The following is a 20,788-nucleotide window of genomic DNA, read 5'->3' as shown; positions in this document are numbered from 1 at the left end:
TTCCTAACTGGGTCACCTTGGGCAAGCCACTTAGCAATTACTGCTCTTCTGCCTCAGAGTTCTAAGAAGGTAATGGTTTAAAAAATAAAAAAAATAAAAAGAAGTAAGGAGGAAAGATAAATCTCAGAGCTCAGATGGACCCTTAAGAAATTATCTGGTTCAATCTCCTGCTTCCAAGCAGTAAAGTATAAATAATTCGGTTTTACAGATCAGGTATAAATACTTAAATAAATTCAAATATGTTGGGAAAACGTGAAGTCATATGTAGTTATAAGGGATTAATATTCTTTGGGAACTTTTGTTTTCTTTCTCACATTTCCACAAATTTTCATTTTTTCTCCTGAATTGGGGGAGGGGGAACATAGATGTTAAGAGAAATGTCTTTGGGTCTAGCAGGGAGATGCTCCCCCAAAGCACAGGCTACCTAAAATCACACAATAAAAATCACAGGGCTTATGAGGAAAACACAATAGAACACAATACTCAAAAACTTATTGACAAGGTCTAGAGACAGATGGTCCTGGGTTCAAATTTGGCCTCAGACACTTCCTAGCTGTATGACCCTGGGCAAGTCACTTAACCCCCATTGCCTAGCCCTTACTACTCTTCTGTATTGGAAATTGATTCCAAGACAGAAGGGAAGAGTTTAAACAAAAGACAACTTATTGACACATTAAATATGGCACTTTTTGTTGAAAAAGACCAGAAGTTTGCTTGTGGAAGTGGGCGGCTTATGAGTTATGATGATGTGATATAGTTTTCTCTCTTCTTGATGTTCCTTTTGGAAGAAATTGAGTGTAACTTAAAGCTTGAGTTATGCTCAAAATATATCATATTCTCCATTATATCAATCATATTGGAACAAATCTGTATTTTTGAAATAAACATGGCAGAACTATACACTCAGCAATTCAGTGTCTGAGTAGTAAAAGCCAGAGGCGGTGATGCTGCCAAGTCCTGTCAGTAGAAAGATCTCTTCCAGCTCCTCTCATATCTCCTTCTGTCCTCTGACAAGCTACCACCCTGGTGCAAACTCTCCCATCACCTATGCCAAGGTTATTGCAATAGCCTGCTTGGTTCCAGCCTCCTTACTTGGGTCCAACCTCCAATCAGCTGCACTTAGGTCTGAACATGTACTCTCCCTACTAAAAAACTCCAGCAGCTTCCTGTGACCTCTAGATCAAATATATGCTCAATTTGGCTTTTAAAGTCCTTCACAACCAGATTCCTTCCTACTTTTCAGACTTTTTACTCCCCTCCTGAAAATACGCTATGACTGCTGTCAGCTGAATACCTCAATGGATAGAAAGCCAGACACAGAGAGGAGATGACCTGGGCTTAAATCTGGCGTCAGACACTTCCCAGCTGGGTGACCCTGGGCAAGTCACTTAACTCCTATAGCCCAGCCCTTACTGCTCTTCTGCCTTGGAGCCAATACTTAGTATAGATTCTAAGACAGAAGGTAAGGGCTTAAAAAAACAGACAAATAAATAAATGCTTGTTGACTTGAGTTGGTTGACTTAAATTGCTCTTCTCTCCTCCTAGGTACCCAGGTTGCCACATTAGCCAACCAAACCAAAAGGTAACAAGATTAAATGAAAAGAACAAAAGCAAACACAAGAAGGGGTGGGGATCTCTGGCCCTTAAATATAGTTTTCTGAACAGTAGTGCAGGAAATGGGAGTCCTACTTCTGCCACTAACCATCTATGTGACTCTGGACCTCAGTAAAATGAGAGTGCTGCCCTAGAACTCAGGAATTCCTACCGTGGAACCTGTGACCTTTTTAAAAAAAAAATCTTGAAAATTATATTTCAACATAATTGATTTCCTTTAGAATCTTATTTTATTTTATGCATTTATTACTTTATGATTATTGCATTTCTCTACATATACACATATAGATAGACACGTGTGTGTATATACATTATTCTGAATCAGATTTCCGTAGGGGACTATGACACAATCATGATTAAGACACCTGGACTGGATGATCTCTAGGGTCCCTTTCAAAACTAATAGCCTATGATTAGAGCTAAGAACCGTCTGCCAAAGGAGGAAACAAATGTGGCCACCCTGATTGGGATGCTGGAGTTCGGCAAATGTAATTCCCTGACTTGGCCACCCAGGCACTGCTGGCCCTAGCTTAAGACAAGGCTCAGCTGACTTGGCTGGCTACTGCATCCCAGTGACCAGTCACCACCACACCTGGAGCCTGATTTATATGCTCCCCAAGCCCACTCTACTGTATTAATTTTACAGTAAACTGAAGCTATTCTTCTGTGGCTTCAAAGTCTCTCCTCTCCAAGGCCCCTCTCAGGGCTTTCTACTTTATTTCCTCTTTTCCAATCTTTCCTTTCCAGGGTGCTCCTCTGGGTCTTAGTTTCTTGTTATTCAGTTGTTTTTCAGTCCGGTCTGACTCTGTCACTCCATCTAGGGTTTTATTAGCAGACACTAAAGTGATTTGTTATTTCCTTCTCCAGTTCATTTTAAAGATGAAGAAACTAAGGCAAACAGGGTTAAGTGACTTGCCTAGTATCACATAGTTAATAAGTGTCTGTGACCAGATTTGAACTCATGAAGAGTAGTCTTACTGGATCCAAGCCTGGTGTTCTATCCAATGGGCCACCTAGCTGCCTCTAGTTACTTAATTATTTTCTCTCTAAAATGAAGGAGTTGAACTCGATCACCTCTAGCCCATCATCTTTCCATTTCTTTTATTTTTGACAGTTACAAAATATTTATTTAATGTGATAGCTTGAAAATAGTCTCCTCCATATTGATTATAATATATACATATAATTATTAATATATATTTTCCCAGCACCAAGAAGTATCTTATATATCATCAGTCTTTTGAATCCTGACTTCTCTTAGGAGGCCCCAACAACATATTCTTTTTTTTTTTAACTAGCTAACTTTTTAAAAAAATAATTTAGAACATTATTCCTTGGTTACAAGAATCATATTCTTTCCCTGCCTCCTCTCCACCCACCCTTCCCATAGCCGATGTGCAATTCCACTGGGTATTACATTTTTCCTTGATCAGAACCCATTTCCATGTTGTTGTTTGCACTAGGATGTTCATTTAGAGTCTACATCAGCATGTAATCAAGCAGTTGTTTTTCTTCTGCATTTCTACTCCCACAGTTTTTCCTCTGGACATGGATAGTGTTCTTTCTCATAGATCCCTCCAAGTTGTTCAGGATCACTGCATTGCCACTAATGGAGAAGTTGAGAATTGAATTACATTCGATTGTGCCACAGTGTATCAGTCTCTGTGTACAATGTTTTCCTGGTTCTGCTCCTTTCACTTCTTGGAGGTCATTCCAGTTCACATGGAATGCCTCTACTTTATTATTTTTTATTTATTTATTTATTTTTCCCCTTTGAGCACAATAGTATTCCATCACCAACATAGACCATAATTTATTCAGCCATTCCCCAATTGGAGGGCATCCCCTCATTTTCCATTTTTTTTTGCCACCACAAAGAGCACAACTATGAATATTTTTGTACATATCATTTTCCTTATTATCTCTTTGGGGTACAAACCCAACAGTGCTATGGCTGGATCAAAGGGCAGACAGTCTTTTAGCGCCCTTTGGGCATAGTTCCAAATTGTCTGGATCAATTCACAACTTCACCAGCAATGAATTAATGTCCCTACTTTGCCACATCCCCTCCAGCATTCATTACTTTCCTTTGCTGCCATGTTAGCCAATCTACCAGGTGTGAGGTGATACCTCAGAGTTGTTTTGATTTGTGTTTCTCTGATTATAAGAGATTTAGAACACTTTTTCTTGTGCTTATTAATGGTTTTGATTTCTTTAACTGAAAATTACCTTTTCATACCCATCTTTCCATTTCTAACATGTATTCTAAGTTCATTCTACAGCCTATGGTCCCATTCAGCTCAAAATTTCTATGAAATCTTACAACAGCTCCTGACTTCATCTTGAATGTGGATGGATTACTTCATTAATTTATATATTTATTCAACAAACATTCATGGAACTACTATGTATACATATACACAGGATCTTCCTAAGTCTTTGGGGAGTGGGGCCAAAATCAAGGAAAGAGTAAGACAGTCAATTCTCTCAGAAACAAGTGGGCTTTTTCCTACAAGAGGATGGGAAAATTGCATAACTAGACATGAATAATACAAGAAATATAAACTTTTCCCAAAAGCATATTGGACCAAAAGAATGATCAATACAGGGTAGGACTAGTCAGGCAAAGTTTCTTGGAGGCAGTGAGTTTGGGACTTCATCTCATAAAGATAATTTCATTTTGATCTCTTTAAATGATTTCCTTTGGAAAGAGAAGATAAAAGTGTGGTATAGCGGAACTAGAGACTGGGAATCAGCATGACTGAGTTCCAGTTTCAGCTTTGCCATTCTAATAAGATCAGAGGGATTTGAGAATCTAATCCAAATACTCTCATCCCAATTTATAGATAAGAAAACTGAGATTCAGATAGGGAAAGTGGAAGGGCCAGGACTTGAACCCACTCCTCCAATTTCAAATTCTACTTCTGCAACTGACTTGCTGTTTGAATTTGGGCCTCTGTTCCCTCATCAGTAAAATTAGAGGGTTGAATCTCTTCTACCATGCACATTCTGTGTTTCCTATTATGTTAAGCTATCAGCTCCACAAATTAGCTATGTGACCTTGGCCAAGTCCCTTCCTGTCTAGAAAAAACAGGAGTTGAACTAGATGGTCTCTAAGGTTCATTCCAGATAGATTTTATTTATCTAGAATCCTATTTAAGTTAAGCTGTGAATTTTCTGCACTTCTTTCTTGCTATTCCCTGACTCTCCCTTATTTCTCCAGTGCCTATGAAGCTTCCCATGGAGTATGTGTTGAGCTAGGGTAAGGGATCAACAGAAAGAAAGGCATCAGAAGGGAGGTTAAAGTAGTGTCTTTCTCCTGTGGTCCTCAAAGCCCAAATGCCAAATGCCTCAGCTAACAGAGGAGCCAGTAAAGGAAGAAACAGCTGAGCTCAAACCTCAGCAGAGGCTGACCCTCCTCCAGATGGTCCTCAGAGCTGGTCCACTGCTTCCAGCAGCTGCTGCTCACTGAAACCCCTCCACCCTGCTTTACCCCCAACAAGAGACTCACAAAGGAGGGAGAGAATATATCAGGCAGGGGCTCTTAAGCAGTTCAGTGGCCAGGACAGGCTTCTCAACTTCATGTATCTGACTATTTGAACTGCCTGAGTTTTGTCTTCTGCTGACCATAGTTTCCTCCTTAAAGGGAGAGTGGGAGGGGGATAAGCATTTATTAGGCACCTGCTATATGCCAGGCACTTTGCAAATATTCTTTCATTTGATCTTCACTACAACCCTGTGAGGAAGAGTTAGTCTCATTTTATATTTTAGGAAATTGAGGCAGAAAGAGGTTAAGTGACTTGTATAGAGTTGTACAATTAGGAAGCATTTGAGGTTGCATTTGAACTTGACTTCCTGACTCCAGTCCTACAGCTCCATCTACTACATCCTCATTGGTGAAACTGTGGCACACATGCAGAGCCAGCACTTGGGAAGCTGCTCCGTTCCCCCTTTTCCCAGCACCCAAGGACATTTTTTGCATGCCCACCCTAAGTCCTGTGGCCCAAAGCAAGCACTTTCTCCCTCAGCTCTTTCTGGTAATTCAGAGGCTCACAGACAACTTGAATTTGCCCTGTGGGCACTCAAACTGGGAAAAGGTTTGCCAACCCTGCACTAGAATATCTAACTTTCCCTGATCCCCCCTCTCTTCCTCTGGGAACTGACCCAAAGTCAACTTTTAAAAGCAGGAGTCATAGCCCTTGGCCCCATTCTCTGATAAAACCCTTGTTACTGCACTGGGTTGTGAATTATGAAGGTGGCTGGTATGGGAAGAGGTGGCTCCTTGAGTGGAAAGGAAATAAGGGGAAAAAAGGCCTTCGCAGTTATGGCTAGGAGAAGTGTTGTTAATCAAACCAAAGATAGAAGCAATTACAAGAGAAAACACATAACTTTGACTACTTGAAACTAAACAACTTCTGCACAGACAACATTAATGCATTTGGATAAGAAGAGTTTGAATGGGAAAAATATCTTTGTATCAAATTTCTCTGATATTCAAGATATATAAGTAATCAATAAATATACAAATAAGTACATACACATGACACATACATATGTGTATGTTGTTCAGTTTTTTCAGTTGTGTCCAACTCTTTGTGACAGGAAAAGTTTTTCCCAGCAAAGATACTGAAATGTTTTAGCATTTCCTTCTTCAGCTCATTTTGTAGATGACTAAACTGCGGCAAATTAGAGTAAAGTGATTTGCTCAGGGTCACACAGCTTACTTAGTAAATGTCTGAGGTCAAATTTGAATTCAGATCTTCCTGACTCCACGCCTGTGCTTGGAAAGATAGATACTATGAATGGAGAAGCATGAAATGAACTGATACAAAGTGAAGTAAGCTGAAACCCAGTCTTGAGACCCACATTTTTCACAGTTACATTGTAAAACAAGGGCATTGAAGAAAAAATATTAATACTAATACAGTATTCAACAATTTAGGTTCAGGTCTGCCAGAAGCAATTTAATTTCTCATTGTATATCCAAGCCAAGAAAGCAATATACATAGTAACTACAACAATCTAATGGAAAGATCATAAACCAACAAATCTGGCCTCAGACACTTCCTAGCTATGTGACTGTGGGCAAGTGACTTAACCCTAAATGGAATCAGTTTTCTCATCTGTTGTGAATCTTAAAACTGCTCAGACTGTACCTTAGAACATTTGATTAAGGCTATTCCCTTATTGTAACAAATGAAGGTACTTGATCAGGAATGTATTGGGAACTTTAAAATTACTCCACCCTGCTCAGACAGTGCCTTTGGGGAAGATAAAGTTGTAAAACTACTTATGGAACAATGAAAAAGTCCCTAACTCATACTTATAGTAAAGCTAGAACCTTAAGCTAGGTCTATTTTTAGATCTAATACAAAAGGGTGCTAAGTACCTATAAAGGTTAAATTAATCACTAAAAGGTCAAGCAACTTTTAGTCAACCCAGAGAAGGTGATAACAAAAGAAGATGTGAACTAAGAATGGTCAGTCCTGGGGAAAACATCTACTGTGATTGGTAGATGTAAAAATTTAGGGGAGGTGACACAAGAGAAAATTTTCTTTAAAAGGAAGGAGCTCAAGGTGGAATTTTTTAGTTGGAGTTTGGACTAGTTGGGGGAGCTGGGTCTCTGAACTCAGTTCAGGAGTTGAGGATTTCAGTGAAGGACTGAAGTTTTGCTTGGGACAAATCTTGTGGTGAGTGATTAAAGACTGATTAGTCTCTCTAATGGCTCAGGCCTAGGCCAAATGGCTTAGGCCCTTCATACTATATTTCTCTTATTTTCTCTCTCTCCCTTTCCTTAATTCCTTCATTTGTATTAATTAAAATCTCCATAAAACACAGCTGACGGGCATTTTCATATTTGGGAATTTTCCCCATGGCGACCACTTATTTTTGATTAAATCAAGACACTAAAAATCATCTTTACAGTTTTGGCAATTCACAGTTGTGAAACCCACATTTTTTGCAGTTACACTGTAAAACAAGGGCATTGAAGAAAAATATTAATACTAATACAGTATTCAGCAATTTAGGTTCAGGTCTGCCAGAAGCAATTTAATTTCTCATTGTATATCCATGCCCCAAAGTATATGCCCAGACTGGCAGAGACTCACATTGCCCCTGGGCATGACTAAACAAGAAGATTTCAGGTAATACTTGTAGGAATCTGGAACAAGGAAAAGAAATCTTAAAATACAATCTAGGTTTAACATTCCAGAAGGGATGGTATCCACATCACTATCCTATTCCTTTAGGATAAAGCACCACTTCCAATAGATGTCTTAATTCTTTCTCACTATAGAAGCGCATCAAAGTGGCTCAGTGGATAGAGAGCCAGGCTTAGAGATAGGACATCCTGGGTTCAAATCTGGCCTCAGACACTTCCTAGCTGCGTAGCCCTGATTAAGTCACTTAACCACCATTGCCTAGCCCTTACCAACCTTCAGTCTTGGAATCAATGCACAGTAGTAATTCTAAGGTGGAAGGTAAGGGTTTAAAAACAAAAGTGGCAATCACTTCAGATGGACAGCTAAAAGAGCAACCTTCCCTCAAATGGACCAATAACCAAAATACTTCAAGGTTGGAAAATGTGCAGTTAAACCTTGTTATCATCTTTATTTTCTGAAGAAAAAGCATTTTGTTCTTTTATCCCATCACACTCTCTTTTCCATGGGTTCCTCCCTCCTCCCCCCACAAGTCTGTAAAGGCCTTTAGAGAGATATTATTTATTTCCTACTTTTTTTTTAAACCCTTACCTTAAAAAAGAACTAAAAATAAGGAAGGGAAGGGGACAGCTAGCTGACTAGGTGGAAAGCCAAATCTGGAGTTGGAAGGTCTTGGGTTCAAATGTGACCTCAGACACCTCTTGGCTGTGTGTGCTTAGGCAAGTTGCTTGACTTCCATTGCCTAGTCCTTTAATAATAATAAAAATAAGGAAGGGAGCATAAACAACAAAAACAACCCTTACCATCTGTCTTGGAATCAATACTGTGTATTGGTTCTAATGCAGAAGAGCAGTAAGGGCTAGGTAATGGGGAATAAGCGACTTGCCCAGGATCACACAGCTGGGAAATGAGGTCACATTTGAACCCAGGACCTTCCATCTCTAGGTTTGGCTCTCAATCCACTGAACCACCCAGCTACCCCCCCCCCCTCCCTTTTCTATTTTAAAAAATCATCTTACCTAAACAACCTTTTACCTTCTGGCTTAGTATCATTTCTAAGATAGAAAAACAGCAAGGGCTAGATAATCAGGGTTAAGTCACTTGCCAGGGGTCACATGGATAGGAAGTATCTTAAAGCCAGATTTGAACCCAGTTTCTCTTAACTCTAGGCCTGGCACTATATCCACTGTACTTTCTAATTGTCCCCAGAGATGTATTTCTTTTGTTTTGTTTTGTTTTGATTTTATCTTTATTTTATTCCAACAACAAATTTACACATAAGTTTTCCAAAGTTATTTGGTTCATGTTTCCAGAAATATATTTCTTGAGAAACTAAGAAAGGTATTTTATGTGCTTCTACAGGATTGAATATGATAATATATATCATAGTGCTCTGAAAACTGCTGAGTGGTACAAGTATCTTCATAGTAGCCCGTATTCCACCTTCCTTTCTCCTTTAGATCTCTGTCTTCCCTAAAGAGAATGGTTTCCACAAAAAGCAGGAAGACAGTGAAGCATGCCTCTAGCCTCTTGGCAAGGCGGTGTAGAGACATATATTTCTAGGTATGGTTAATATGTTGGTTTTTATCTCTTGAGGATTATACAAAACAGAGTGTTCTGGGGGCAGCTGGGTAGCTCAGTGGATTGAGAGCCAGACCTAGAAATGGGAGGACCTGGGTTCAAATCTGGCCTCAGACACTTCCAAGCTGTGTGACCCTGGGCAAGTCATTTGACTCCCATTGCCTAGCCCTTACCTCTCATCTGCCTTGGAGCCAAGATACAGTATTGATTATAAGACGGAAGGTAAGGGTTTAAAAAAAACAACAGTGTTTTAATAGGGGTGAGAGGAATCACTGGTAAAGGAGAGTGATGCTTCAAAAAAATGATAATAAAACATTTTTAAGAAATACATAAGGATAGCTAGGTAGCACAGTGAATGAAGCATCAGGCTTGAGGTCCAGAGGACCTGGGTTCAAATTTGACTTCAGACACTTTCTAGCTGTGAGACTCTGAGCAAGTCACTTCCCCTCATTGCCTAGCCCTTGCTGCTTTTCTGTCTTAGAATTGATACTAAGACAGAAGGAAAGTATTTAACAACATGAGTGAGTGAATGAATAAATGAAGCAAAAATAGCGGGGGTAAAAGGATTCAGCAGAAATTTCACTTGACTTAAGTGACTTGATTCTCAGTCTTAAGCAATCATCCTTGGGGTACTAAATTCAAATCATGCATGAAGGCATTTAGCTAAGTGACCCTGGGCAGGTCATGTGTACTTGGAAATCTGTTACCCTAAAAACTACATTTCCTGGGAGCCCACTGACTTCCTGTCATTTCTTACTTTCTGTAGACAAGAGATAAATTCAGTGGGCATTCCTGGTCTGGCCTCTTTGCTTCCTGTCAGCGACCATGGTGGTGGTAAGCGGGGTTTTTGAACAGGCTGCTTAGCCATGGGCAGGTGGTTTTTATTTTGTTACTCTTTTATTCCTTTGTTTCTAATGAGCATTAATAAATCTCTTAAAATATAATATTTTTATTATTGATGGTTAATTTTAATTTTTACAGTCACTAGACCTCTCAGGGAGTAAAGTGGGAATAATGGTAATACCTGTCTTATGAGGTTTGTTGTGAAGAGCGAGTATAGGTCAAGTGCTCTATAAGCCTTCCAGGGCTGTATCAGTGCAATCACTATTTTTAAAAATTAAATTAAATTAAAATTTTATTTTCCTGCAAAACACATTTTCATATTGGTCATTGATAGAAGAGCACACTCATACATAACCAAAACCTTCAAAATAAAGCCACAAATACACTGATGTGAAAGACAACTCCAACAGTTCTCTCCTGGAGGTGGAGAGCATTCCCCTTCATAAATCCTTCAGCATTGTTCTAGATCGTTTTATTGCTGGGAGTAGCCATGTCTATCACATTTGATCATTCCACAATATTGCTGTTACTGCGGATAATGTTCTCCTGGTTTTGCTTATTTCACTCTGCATCAGTTCCTGCAGATCTTTCCAGCTCATTCTGAAATCATCCTGTTTAGCATTCCTTACAGCACAATAATATTCCATAACCATCACACACCACAATTTGTGCAGCCATTCCCCTGGATGGACAGCCCTTCAATTTCCAGTTCTTTTTCACCACAAAAACTGCTGCTATCAATATTTTTGTATGAGGAGGTCCTTCCCCCTTTTTTATTATCTCCTTGAGATATAGACCCAGTAGTGGTATTACAGGATCAAAGGGTTTGCAGTTTTATACCCTCCATTACAGTTTTATTAGTTCACAACTCCACCAACAATGTCAACGCTATCATTATTCACCAGAAAAAATACAGAAGGTATTACTAGCTATATCACCGAGACGGGGAAATTATTTATTCATACTGTGGCAGAATTTGAATCTGAAACCAAACCAGTGCAGTTTCCCTGCCTAGCCCCCATCCCCATTGCTTCTTCCTTGCTCTAGGAGCCCTGGGTTAGTTAAGTTATCCAGAGTTTGAGAGTACCAGGAAAAGGATGCATTCCAGGGAAGCTGCATCTTTTTTTTTAAACCCTTACCTGCTGTCTTGTATCAATTCAAAGACAGAATCGCAGCAAGGGCTAGGCAATCAGGGTTAAGAGACTTGTCCAGGGTCACACAGCTAGAAAGTTTCTTGAGGACAGATTTGAACCCAGGATCTCCTGCCTCTAGGTCTTTGTGCTATCTAGCTGCATCTTCTAATGCCTCCAGTACTGCTTGAGGATCTGCTTACAAAATGAAAAAAGAGAAACATGGAGCATTTTTACCTTCAATGACAAAACTAAAAGTTGGTGTTGGAAGGCAGGAAACTTGTAGCTCTGGTCTCTAGAGTTTCCTCTGATGGCCAACATGGGACCATACTCAAAAGTCGTAAAAGGGATGTTAAAAGCAATGGAGGGGGCAGCTGGGTAGCTTAGTAGATGGAGCACTGGACCTAAAGATGGGAGGTCTTGGGTTCAAATCTGGTCTCAGATACTTCCTAGCTGGGTGACCTTGGGCAAGTCACTTAACCCCCATTGCCTAGCCCTTATCCCTCTTCTGACTTGGAACCAACATAGTTTTGATTCCAAGGCAGAAGGTAAGAGTTTAATTTTTTTAAAAAAGAGCAATTTATTTATTACATTTATTTATATTTTTATATATAAATTTATATATATAAGGAGAGGTGTAGGAGAGCATCGAACGTAGGTGATGGCTGGGATAACCTCAGGGACCATGCAGTCCAACACTCACTTTACTGAGCATGTAGAGGTCAGAAAAGTCAGCTAAGTCAGGAAGGAACCAGCAGCTCCCTAAGTCTAGGGTGGCAAAGACTAGTAATAGGTCATAAAATCAGTCAATAGAAACGTCACTAATGGGGCAACTAGGTGACTCAATGGATAGAGAGCTGGGCCTAGAGAGGAGAGGTCCTGGGTTCAAATGTGGCCTCAGACACTGAGGTCACTGTGGCATAGTGAAAAAGGCACAGGACCTAGAACGGGAGAGATCTGAGTTTGAACCCTGGCTCTGATATTAGTTATGCGTCCAAAGAAGAAAGGAAATTGGGTTCAGTTTCTGGGACTGTAGAATGGAATTAGAACCAATCTATACTAAGCAATGAGTGCAATATAAATTCTATTATTATTATTGAAGGGCAGCTAAGTAATGTAGTAGATGGAGCATCGGACCTGCAGTCAGGAAGACCTGAGTTCCAATCTAACCTTCATACTTAGGAGCCAGGTGATCCTGGGTCAGTCACTTCACCCCATTGGCCTCAATTTCTCTCTCTGTCAAATCAATTAAAGAAGGAAATGGCAAACCACTCTATATCTTTGCCAAGAAAACCCCAGATGGGGTCATAAAGAGTCAGACATGACTGAACAACAATTACTATAGTAAAGAGGTGTACCTGCACTCTGCAGAATTCCCACAAGAGATTAGTTATTTACTCATAGAAATGTCCCAGAAGGGGGGGCAGCTGGGTAGCTCAGTGGATTGAGAACCAGGCCCAGAGAGGGGAGGTCCTGGGTTCAAATCTGGCCTCAGACACTTCCCAGCTGTGTGACCCTGGGAAAGTCACTTGACCCCCATTGCCTAACCCTTACCACTCTTCTGCCTTGGAGCCAATACACAGTATTGACTCCAAGAGGGAAGGTAAGGGTTATATATAAAAAAAAAATGTCCCAGAAGGCCTTCAGACTCTGGGCAAGAGATGAACTGGATGACTTTTGAGATCTTCTAGAGTTCTAGGATTTAGTGATTTATGGGACACTATTTGATATGAGGACCTTCCGGGACTCCTTTCTAGAGTCCACCTGTGGCCCTCTGATCTTATCCCGGTGAAGATGAATGCTTGTGGGTCCAGAAAACAATGTAATATTGGCCGATGACTCTGCCATCTGCATTCACCTTGCTGGTGACATTAAAAAAAAACACACCCAAAACAAATCTTTACCTTTGATCTTAAAATCAATATTATGTATAGGTTCTTTTTTTTTTAATTTCCCAATTATATGTGTTTTCTGAAATTATAAGATCAAAATTGTCTCCCTCCCTACCTCCTTTTCTTCCCCCCTCTCAGAGAGAGTAAGCAATTTGATCTGGATGATTAAGTATGGGATCCAAGGCAGAAGAGAGGTAAGGGCTAGGCAATGGGGGTCAAGTGACTTGCCCAGGGTCACACAGCTGGGACGTGTCTGAGGCCATATTTGAACCCAGGACCTCTCGTCTCTGGGCCTGGCTCTTTGTCTACTGAGTCACCCAGTGCTCCACTAGTGGCATTTTTATCGACTGATTCTATGAGCTATTACTAGACTCTGCCGACCTAGACTTTTCCTAGGTGGCTGCCCGTTCCTTCCTGACTTGGCTGACTCTTCTGAACTCTACCTTGTGCCTGTGTGCAGCCTCCAGCCCCTGCCTGGTCTGGTTCTGTCCCGGGGAGGGAAGAGTATGGCAGAATGTTGTGGAAGGCAGTCATGGCCTGGACTCCATCCAAAGGGGCTCATGATCCAGTGGGCCGAGAACTTGGACCCCCAGTTCAGCCTGGTGCCGCACAGAAGCTTCTAGGAGAACCCTATTCCTTGCCTTTGGGTAGCGCCTGCTGCATTATGAGAGCCCTGACCAGGGATCTCACATGCCCCGTGGAAGCTCTTTCCTTGAGAGGACCTAATGCTCTTGCCAATGGTCAGAATGAGAGGAAAAACAACCAATTATGCAAATGACTCAAACCCCAAAGAAATTCCATCTTCAGCTCCCCATGACTCGGCCCCCGGGCGGCCAAGGCCGGCTGAACCTTTGGTGGTGACACCGTATCTGGGGCTCACGTGGCAGCTTATCAGACATCGCCCTTATAATATATTAAGGAAGAGAAGAGAGAAGGGTGTTTTTGCCATGCCAGTTGGGCACATTTGCGGGGTGGCACTGGGAGGCCCCCAGTCTTCCCGGGTCCAGCTGCAGACCCCCCCCCTCTCGAGGCATGTCCCCACACTCCGGTGGTTGTGCCCAGCTCTCGATAGCGTGTGTGTGCCCAGGTGTTCGGTGACTTTCATTCTAAAGGGACCCTCCAGAAATAAGGTGGGCGTAAACTTTTAAAAGTCCTTTCAACCACTCAGGAGGGCCCAGGAGTATGGGGCTGGCCTGGGGCCAGAGATGCTTATCCTTGTAAGCAAGAGAGCACTGTGTAAGCGCAAGGCTGGTGAACCAGAGCTGGGGCAGACCATGACTCTACAAAAGCCAGACAAATGCTACCCTGAAGGTTTTCCTCTCCTTGGCGCTGGTGGAGACTTAGATCCGATCTCCCTTCCCTTCCTCCTCGCCCCTTATTTTGCCAATGAGGATGTGACTTACCAAAGGACACTTAGCAATGAACAGAACTGGGATTTGAACCCAGATCCTCTGATACCAGGTCCAATGACCCTTTTCACTCTACTACAATATCTTCCCCAACCTCAGCAGAGGCAGCCTGGGCATTCTAAAGCTCTGCCCACACCATCTCCGAGCCTCCAGGGCCCTGTGGGAAGGCTGAGCAATTTTCTCCCTTTCCCATATAAGGCTGGACCTGGCTGGCCTGGGGTCGCCCCTTTCCTGTCATCTGGGCTGTGGAGAATGTCAGCTATGTGGGGGGAGTGGGGAGCCGCACTCAGGCCCTAATCTCCAGTCCTTTAGACAAAATACACACAGTGAGAAAATAAAAACAGAAGTGGAGGGCTGGACTGTCCCCGGGCAGGACAGCAGAAGGGAGGGTCGCCGGCTTGCTCAGGAGAAAAGAGGAAGAAGCTGTAAAATAACCACATGGCCATCCCACAAACTGGGGACCAGATTCCCCCACCCCAAAGTCCCCATGGTGGACGGTTCTATTTTTATCTATCTGTTTATCAGTTTTGTGACTTGGAGCCCTGAGTCACTGAAACCCCACAGGTCCTGGGGCTGGGAGCAAAGCAGGCTGGGGATGGAGCCTACTCTACAAGGAAGGGTTCTTTGGAGAGCTCCCACACCAGGCTTACCCTCCAGGGTATGGAGCAGCCCAGTGTCTCCAACCCAACAGGCTAGGTACCAAACAGAGACTGCCCATTCAGGTCAGAATTAAAGGTGCTTGGGGGCAGCTGGGTGGCTCAGTGGAGAGCCAGGCCTAGAGATGGGAGGTCCTAGGTTCAAATGTGGCCTCAGACACTTCCTAGCTGGGTGACCCTGGGCAAGTCACTTGACCCCCATTGCCTAGCCCTTACTGCCTTGGAGCCAATACACAGGATTGATTCCAAGACAGAAAGTAAAGGTTTTATTCAAAATAAATAAATAAAAGAATTAAAGGTGCTTCCTCTCACAATGATCTCTTTTCTTCTCCAGAGCAGGCTAGGGTGGCTGGGTGCCCCTTTCAACAGGCCATTGGCCCAGTGTACACATCCCCTTCCCACATTGTGGTGGGGGGCTCAGTTCTTAAAAGTAGAGGGGAGAGAAGGAGATGAGTTTGTACATTCATAGAATCTCAGGGGAGTTGGGAGGCCCTTCAGCTGAGTGGCTCTGTGGATAGAGATCCAGGCCTAGAGATGAGAGGTCCTGGGTTCAAATTTGACCTCAGATACTTTCTAGCTGTGTGATCCTGGGCAAGTCACTTAACCTCCATTGCCCATCTGTCTTGGAACCAAACACAATATTAATTCCAAGACAGAAGGTAAGGGTTTACCAAAAAAAAAAGGCAAAATAAAAGACATTAAAGCAATTGTACTTGAATAAGAATCCCTTCCAGTCTCCCTGAGGTCTATGGAGGCTCTTTGTGAAACTGCCTCCAGACTCATTTGGTACATAACTAGGAATATAGGGGCCAGGATAGTGCAAACTATTCTGGGGCAACTGGCATAATACATAACCTCAAATCAACTTTGTTGTGCCAACTAACCATATGACACAAAGGTATTGGTGGAGAGATCTAGGAGGAGCTCAGGGTTTGGGGAAGAAGCAGACCAGCCACTGGCTTCCTTTTTTAGCTACTTCTTTTTGCTCCCTAGACGAAAAATTCTTTTTTTTTTCTGTACCATTGAAAGATTTGCTTCTACTATAGAGCTTTTGGCAGCCTATAAATTTAGTACTCTAAATATTCATCAACGGACGAATGAGTGAAAACAACCTTGGGCAAGAATGTAATGGAATATTATCATCCAGGAAGAAATAGCAAATTCCAGGAATTCAGAGTAACATGGGAAAATTTATATGGACTGATATAGAAAAAATAAGCAGACCCAAAAGAATTTTATAGGTAACAACCCCAACAATACAGCCATTCCTTGATAAGCCACCATATCACTCCAACTATCCACAAGCATGCCAAAGGAGCCCACAGGAAAGGTTTTTGTATAAACATTTCTTAGATTCCAGTATTCTGAATGTTGTAACCATCATTTAGCTCATCTCTAAGCACGGTGCAAAATAGAAAGTCCTTTGGGGGGACTGACCCCCCCCCCACTCATTGTAGAACTTGTCATGCAGCTCACAATTGATCCTTGACTATCAACTCACCCTAGTCAAGTACTAGGGGGTACAAAGCCACCTCCTAGCCTACATTCCCAACACAGCAGCTTCTGTGGTGACAGAGAGCTGCTGCTCCATGTGGGCATGTTTGGGGCTCAGGTGATGAGGGCTTGGCCCCTAGAATTACAAAACCAGAGTTCCAGGTTAGGTTGAGCCCAGGCCACACCCTCAGGTCAGGGAGAAAGAGACAAATAAACACGGGATGGGACCAGCTCCAGAAGCTCAACCAAAGGTCTCACTAACAGATTTCCTCATCTTGACCCCATTCAAGGGTACAGGCCACTTGGGTCGCCCAAATCCAAATCTCTCCCCTTTCCCCCAAGCCAGCCTCCATCCCTCCCTCTAGGTGTGACCTTGGGCAAGTAACCTAACCTCAGTTTCCTCATCTCTAAGAAGGTATGGGGGAAGGGATTATTTTTTAATCCCTAAATCCCTTCTACTGGGAAGATTCCTGGTTTCAGGACTCCCACCCCATTCCAGCCCACCCCAGATCCCGGGAGGGTGTGGTTGGCTCAGGAAACAGCCAGCTAAGCCTGCCCCCCTCCATTGTTTCTCCAGTCCTGACTTCAGCAGCCAAATGCTCAGGGTCCTGCTGGCTTTGGGTGGACTCATCCAGCATGTAATTCAAGCCCGGCCTGGAGCAGCCCCACTGGGACCTGGAAGAGGTTAAAGCCCCAGGATCCTGTCCAGCGGCCTCCTCCAGATCCAAGAATGAGTATGAGTCTGGCAGGATCTTCCTGATGACCTGCCAGGCAACCCCACAGCAGGGCTGACCTGAGGATGAACGGAAGCATCTTCCAGCAGGGCCCTGGGCACCCTTTCTGACTCCCCTTTCCAAGGAAGAAGGGCTCTGAGGGGCAGAGGGTGGATCAAGTTATTCAGAGGCCTGGGGGACCCAGGACAGGCCTAGAAACTCTAGAAATCCTTCTGTTTCCCAAAATCTAGTCTAGTGTCTAAGGGAAGAATCCCATACCACATTGGCCTAGGATGGACAACAATACAAACAGCCATGTACATTAGGAAGCATTGCCACCTGTGCCTTGTGGGAGCACACTGTCCAGCTCCGATTCTATGGAGTGAGGACAGAAGGGCAGACTTCGGGGAGCAGGCCCCAGTGTCTTTGTAATCTAGCATGGGGGGTAAAGATATATTCGGGGAGGGGGTCAGGTTTTTGGAGGGAGGGATGGGAAGTGCGAGTTGCATAGAGCTTGAAGACCTGGAACTGGAACACTATAACCAGAACCTCTGCTCTAAAAACTACTAGTGGTGTGGTCCTGGGCAAGTCATTTCATATCTCTGAAGATAATTCTTATCTCTAAAATGGAAATGTTATGTAAAACCCAGTAGAACACCTCCTTGGCTAGGGGATGGAGGAGGGGAGGGGAGGGAAAGAATATGAATCATGTACCATGGAAAATATTCTAAATTAATTGGATATAATAAATTAAAAAAATAAAATGGAAATGTTAAGGACTTTTATACTGCCCGCCCTAACAGAATTCTTATTCAGAAAGCGCTTTGCAAAACCTTAAAGCACTATACAAATTCTAGCTATTATTATCATCATCATTATTCAGGCAGAATTTGAGGTTTTCTCTAGTGGGGGTAGGGGTTATCTTTTCCTAGTTAAAACCTCGTCCTTTCATTGAAATTATGGCTGTCAGGCATCTCCTCCCCACCCCCACCACAAGATTAAACTTCATTTTCTTCTTTAGTGTTAAAAGGACTTTCTTATATAAACTCTGATAAAAGAAAAGAAAGAAAATTCCTTTTTCTTAAACCTATCAGGTAAGATATCTCAACCCTTGCCCTGGTGGCAAGGGGAAGTTCCTCTAAAAGCTATGAATGAGGCATAGAGATGAGAGCTTGGGAGTGGGGGAAGTAATCAAAGATACCCCCGGAATCCAGCATGTGGATGTGGGAGGGAAAAGAGGACAGGAGGGGCATTCAACATCTAGAAACCAGAATATGCATTTAGTCCAGGAAGTCTAAAAGAGCTACAGTCTCAAAGTAAGGAGACCTGGATTCTGGACCCAGCTCTGGGTGACCTTAGCCAAATCATTTGGGCCCATTCTGTGGACCTCAGTTTCCCTAGATGTTAAAGGAAGTCCCATGGCATATCTAAGGTCTAATCCAGCTCAAACTTTTTTTGTTGTTGTTCCAAATTCTATCCTGATCTATTTTTCTATGATCTTTATGACTGTTAAATTGGCCTTTAAGACATTTGCACTCAGGTTGGGAGTTTTTCTCTTGAAATGCCTTGTTTCCTGACCAAGGAAAAGACAGAACCTCACTCACCACGAATGGTCTATCCCTGCCCCAACTTTTCTTGGTTAGAAATTAACAATTTGCAACCTGAAACTTCAGTGACCTTGAGCAAATTGGGAGAAAGCCCTGAGGAAAGGGTCAGTTGAGCTTATGTTTAGAAAATAAGGTGAAGAAACATGTGGAAGAGGAGTTTATGTGAGGGTGCTGGGGTGGGCATAGATCTATTCCCATCTCGGTTCCGAGGACGGCCGCAGGAATAAAGGAGGAGGAAGTAAAAAGGAGAGATCAAAGAAATTTTTAGGTTGCAAATGAGGATGGAGGCAGATTCCAAGCTCCTTTCCAGAGGAGACACAAATATTTCCCAAGGGAAGACACAGATAAGGTTCAGGAAGAGGTTCCAGGATGGTAGCCCCAAGGGGGCAAAATATACACTGCGCTTAGGGGGAAAGAGAAAAAGCAAGGCGACCGTCTCCCATCGCGAGCCAGCCCTGACCCACCGTCTGCCCGACGTATCGATCAGAGAGAAGTTTTCCGAGCCACCTAGAGGCAGCCAATGGCTTTCTTACCCGGTTAATTTCCTCTAGCCTCCTCCCCTGCCGGGCTTTCAGCAAGCCGAATGCTTTCCCTCCTGTAGAAAACAAAGAAGACAGGGTAGTTTTGAAGGGAGCTGAGGAAGGTGCTCATTTCTTCCAAGAGGCATGACTCGCTCTCCCCAAACTTCCCAGACTGTAAAAAGTTAACTTGGAAACCCTCACGCAAGCCTCAGAAAGTTTGAGGACTCTGGGAACTGGCTTTGGGATAGGCAGGTGTCCGAGGCGGGATGGAGGTGGGGGGAGGATGGAGGTAGGTGCTGCGGGGGAGGGGCAAGGGGGACGCGAAGCCAGAGAGAGATTCTTTTACCTTGGAATCTCTTGCTCAGGGCAACAGACATGCCGAAATCCATCTTTCTGGTTCTCTGGTGTGAAAGCTCCAGAGGAGAGTCAGTGGAGTGGGCTGTGGACTCCTGCGGTCAGAGGCGGCAGTGGATGGGGGCAGCAGAAGGGTGGAGGGACCGGCAGTGCTCCGGGCACACCCCCCTCCCCGCCCCCGTCCCCCCTTCCAAGGCAACCCAGCCCAGCCCAGCCTCTTTTGAATGCAACTATTATGTAGGACAACTGAGACAGCCCAGACCCTCTGCTGGAGAAAAGGGAAAAATGCAGAAACCAGCCCAGCCCGCCTCAACCTGTTGATGCCCTCCGAGCCAGAGGGAAGTTTTAACCCTTGTCTGACCACAAGCTGCAACCCTTACCCGGTCACCACCACCACCAGGATCCCCTGTATAGACCCAAGGGGAAGGCATGCGGGAGTTCTGAGGTCACAGATTCCTGAAGGATTGAAGGGTGCCGGCCACAAGAGTAGGCATATAGTCTACAGTAAATCTAGAAGGAATGCTGGGTCGGGAAATCTGTAAAAGGCTTGGGGTGGGGGGTGGATAGTCAAGACACTCCATCTCTCAGCTCTGGACATTCTCTCTGGGTATTTCCCATGCCTGGGCTCTCTATCTGTCCGCTCTCACTACTGACCTTCTTGACTTCCTTTAAGTCCCAAAGAAAATCCCACCTTCTACAGGAAGCCTTCCCTAACCCCTCTTTATTCCAGCGGCTTCTCTTTAACTAGCTCCTATTTACATTGCATATAGCTCGTTCTCTATATAACTGTTTGCATGTTGTCTCCATTAGATA

The 20,788-nt window shown here is 43.3% G+C and overlaps 1 protein-coding gene across 1 annotated transcript in view; it reads right to left on the bottom strand.

The window, feature by feature from the left end:
• Positions 1-20,228, bottom strand: part of AIF1L (allograft inflammatory factor 1 like) — a 37,784-nt gene extending 17,556 nt beyond the window's left edge. Inside the window, exons 1-2 of the mRNA XM_007475162.3 lie at positions 19,968-20,228; positions 19,634-19,695 (exon numbers count right to left, since the gene is read on the bottom strand). Coding sequence (XP_007475224.1) covers positions 19,634-19,695; positions 19,968-20,010 — 105 coding nt within the window. The 5' untranslated portion in view covers positions 20,011-20,228. The remainder of the gene's footprint in view (positions 1-19,633; positions 19,696-19,967) is intronic.
• Positions 20,229-20,788: the final 560 nt, after the last annotated feature.

The sequence above is a fragment of the Monodelphis domestica genome, chromosome 1 (assembly GCF_027887165.1).
Source record: "Monodelphis domestica isolate mMonDom1 chromosome 1, mMonDom1.pri, whole genome shotgun sequence".
Classification (NCBI taxonomy): domain Eukaryota; kingdom Metazoa; phylum Chordata; class Mammalia; order Didelphimorphia; family Didelphidae; genus Monodelphis; species Monodelphis domestica.
The sequence above is the reverse complement of the archived record's forward strand: the minus strand, read 5'-3'. Positions and strand labels throughout refer to the sequence as shown.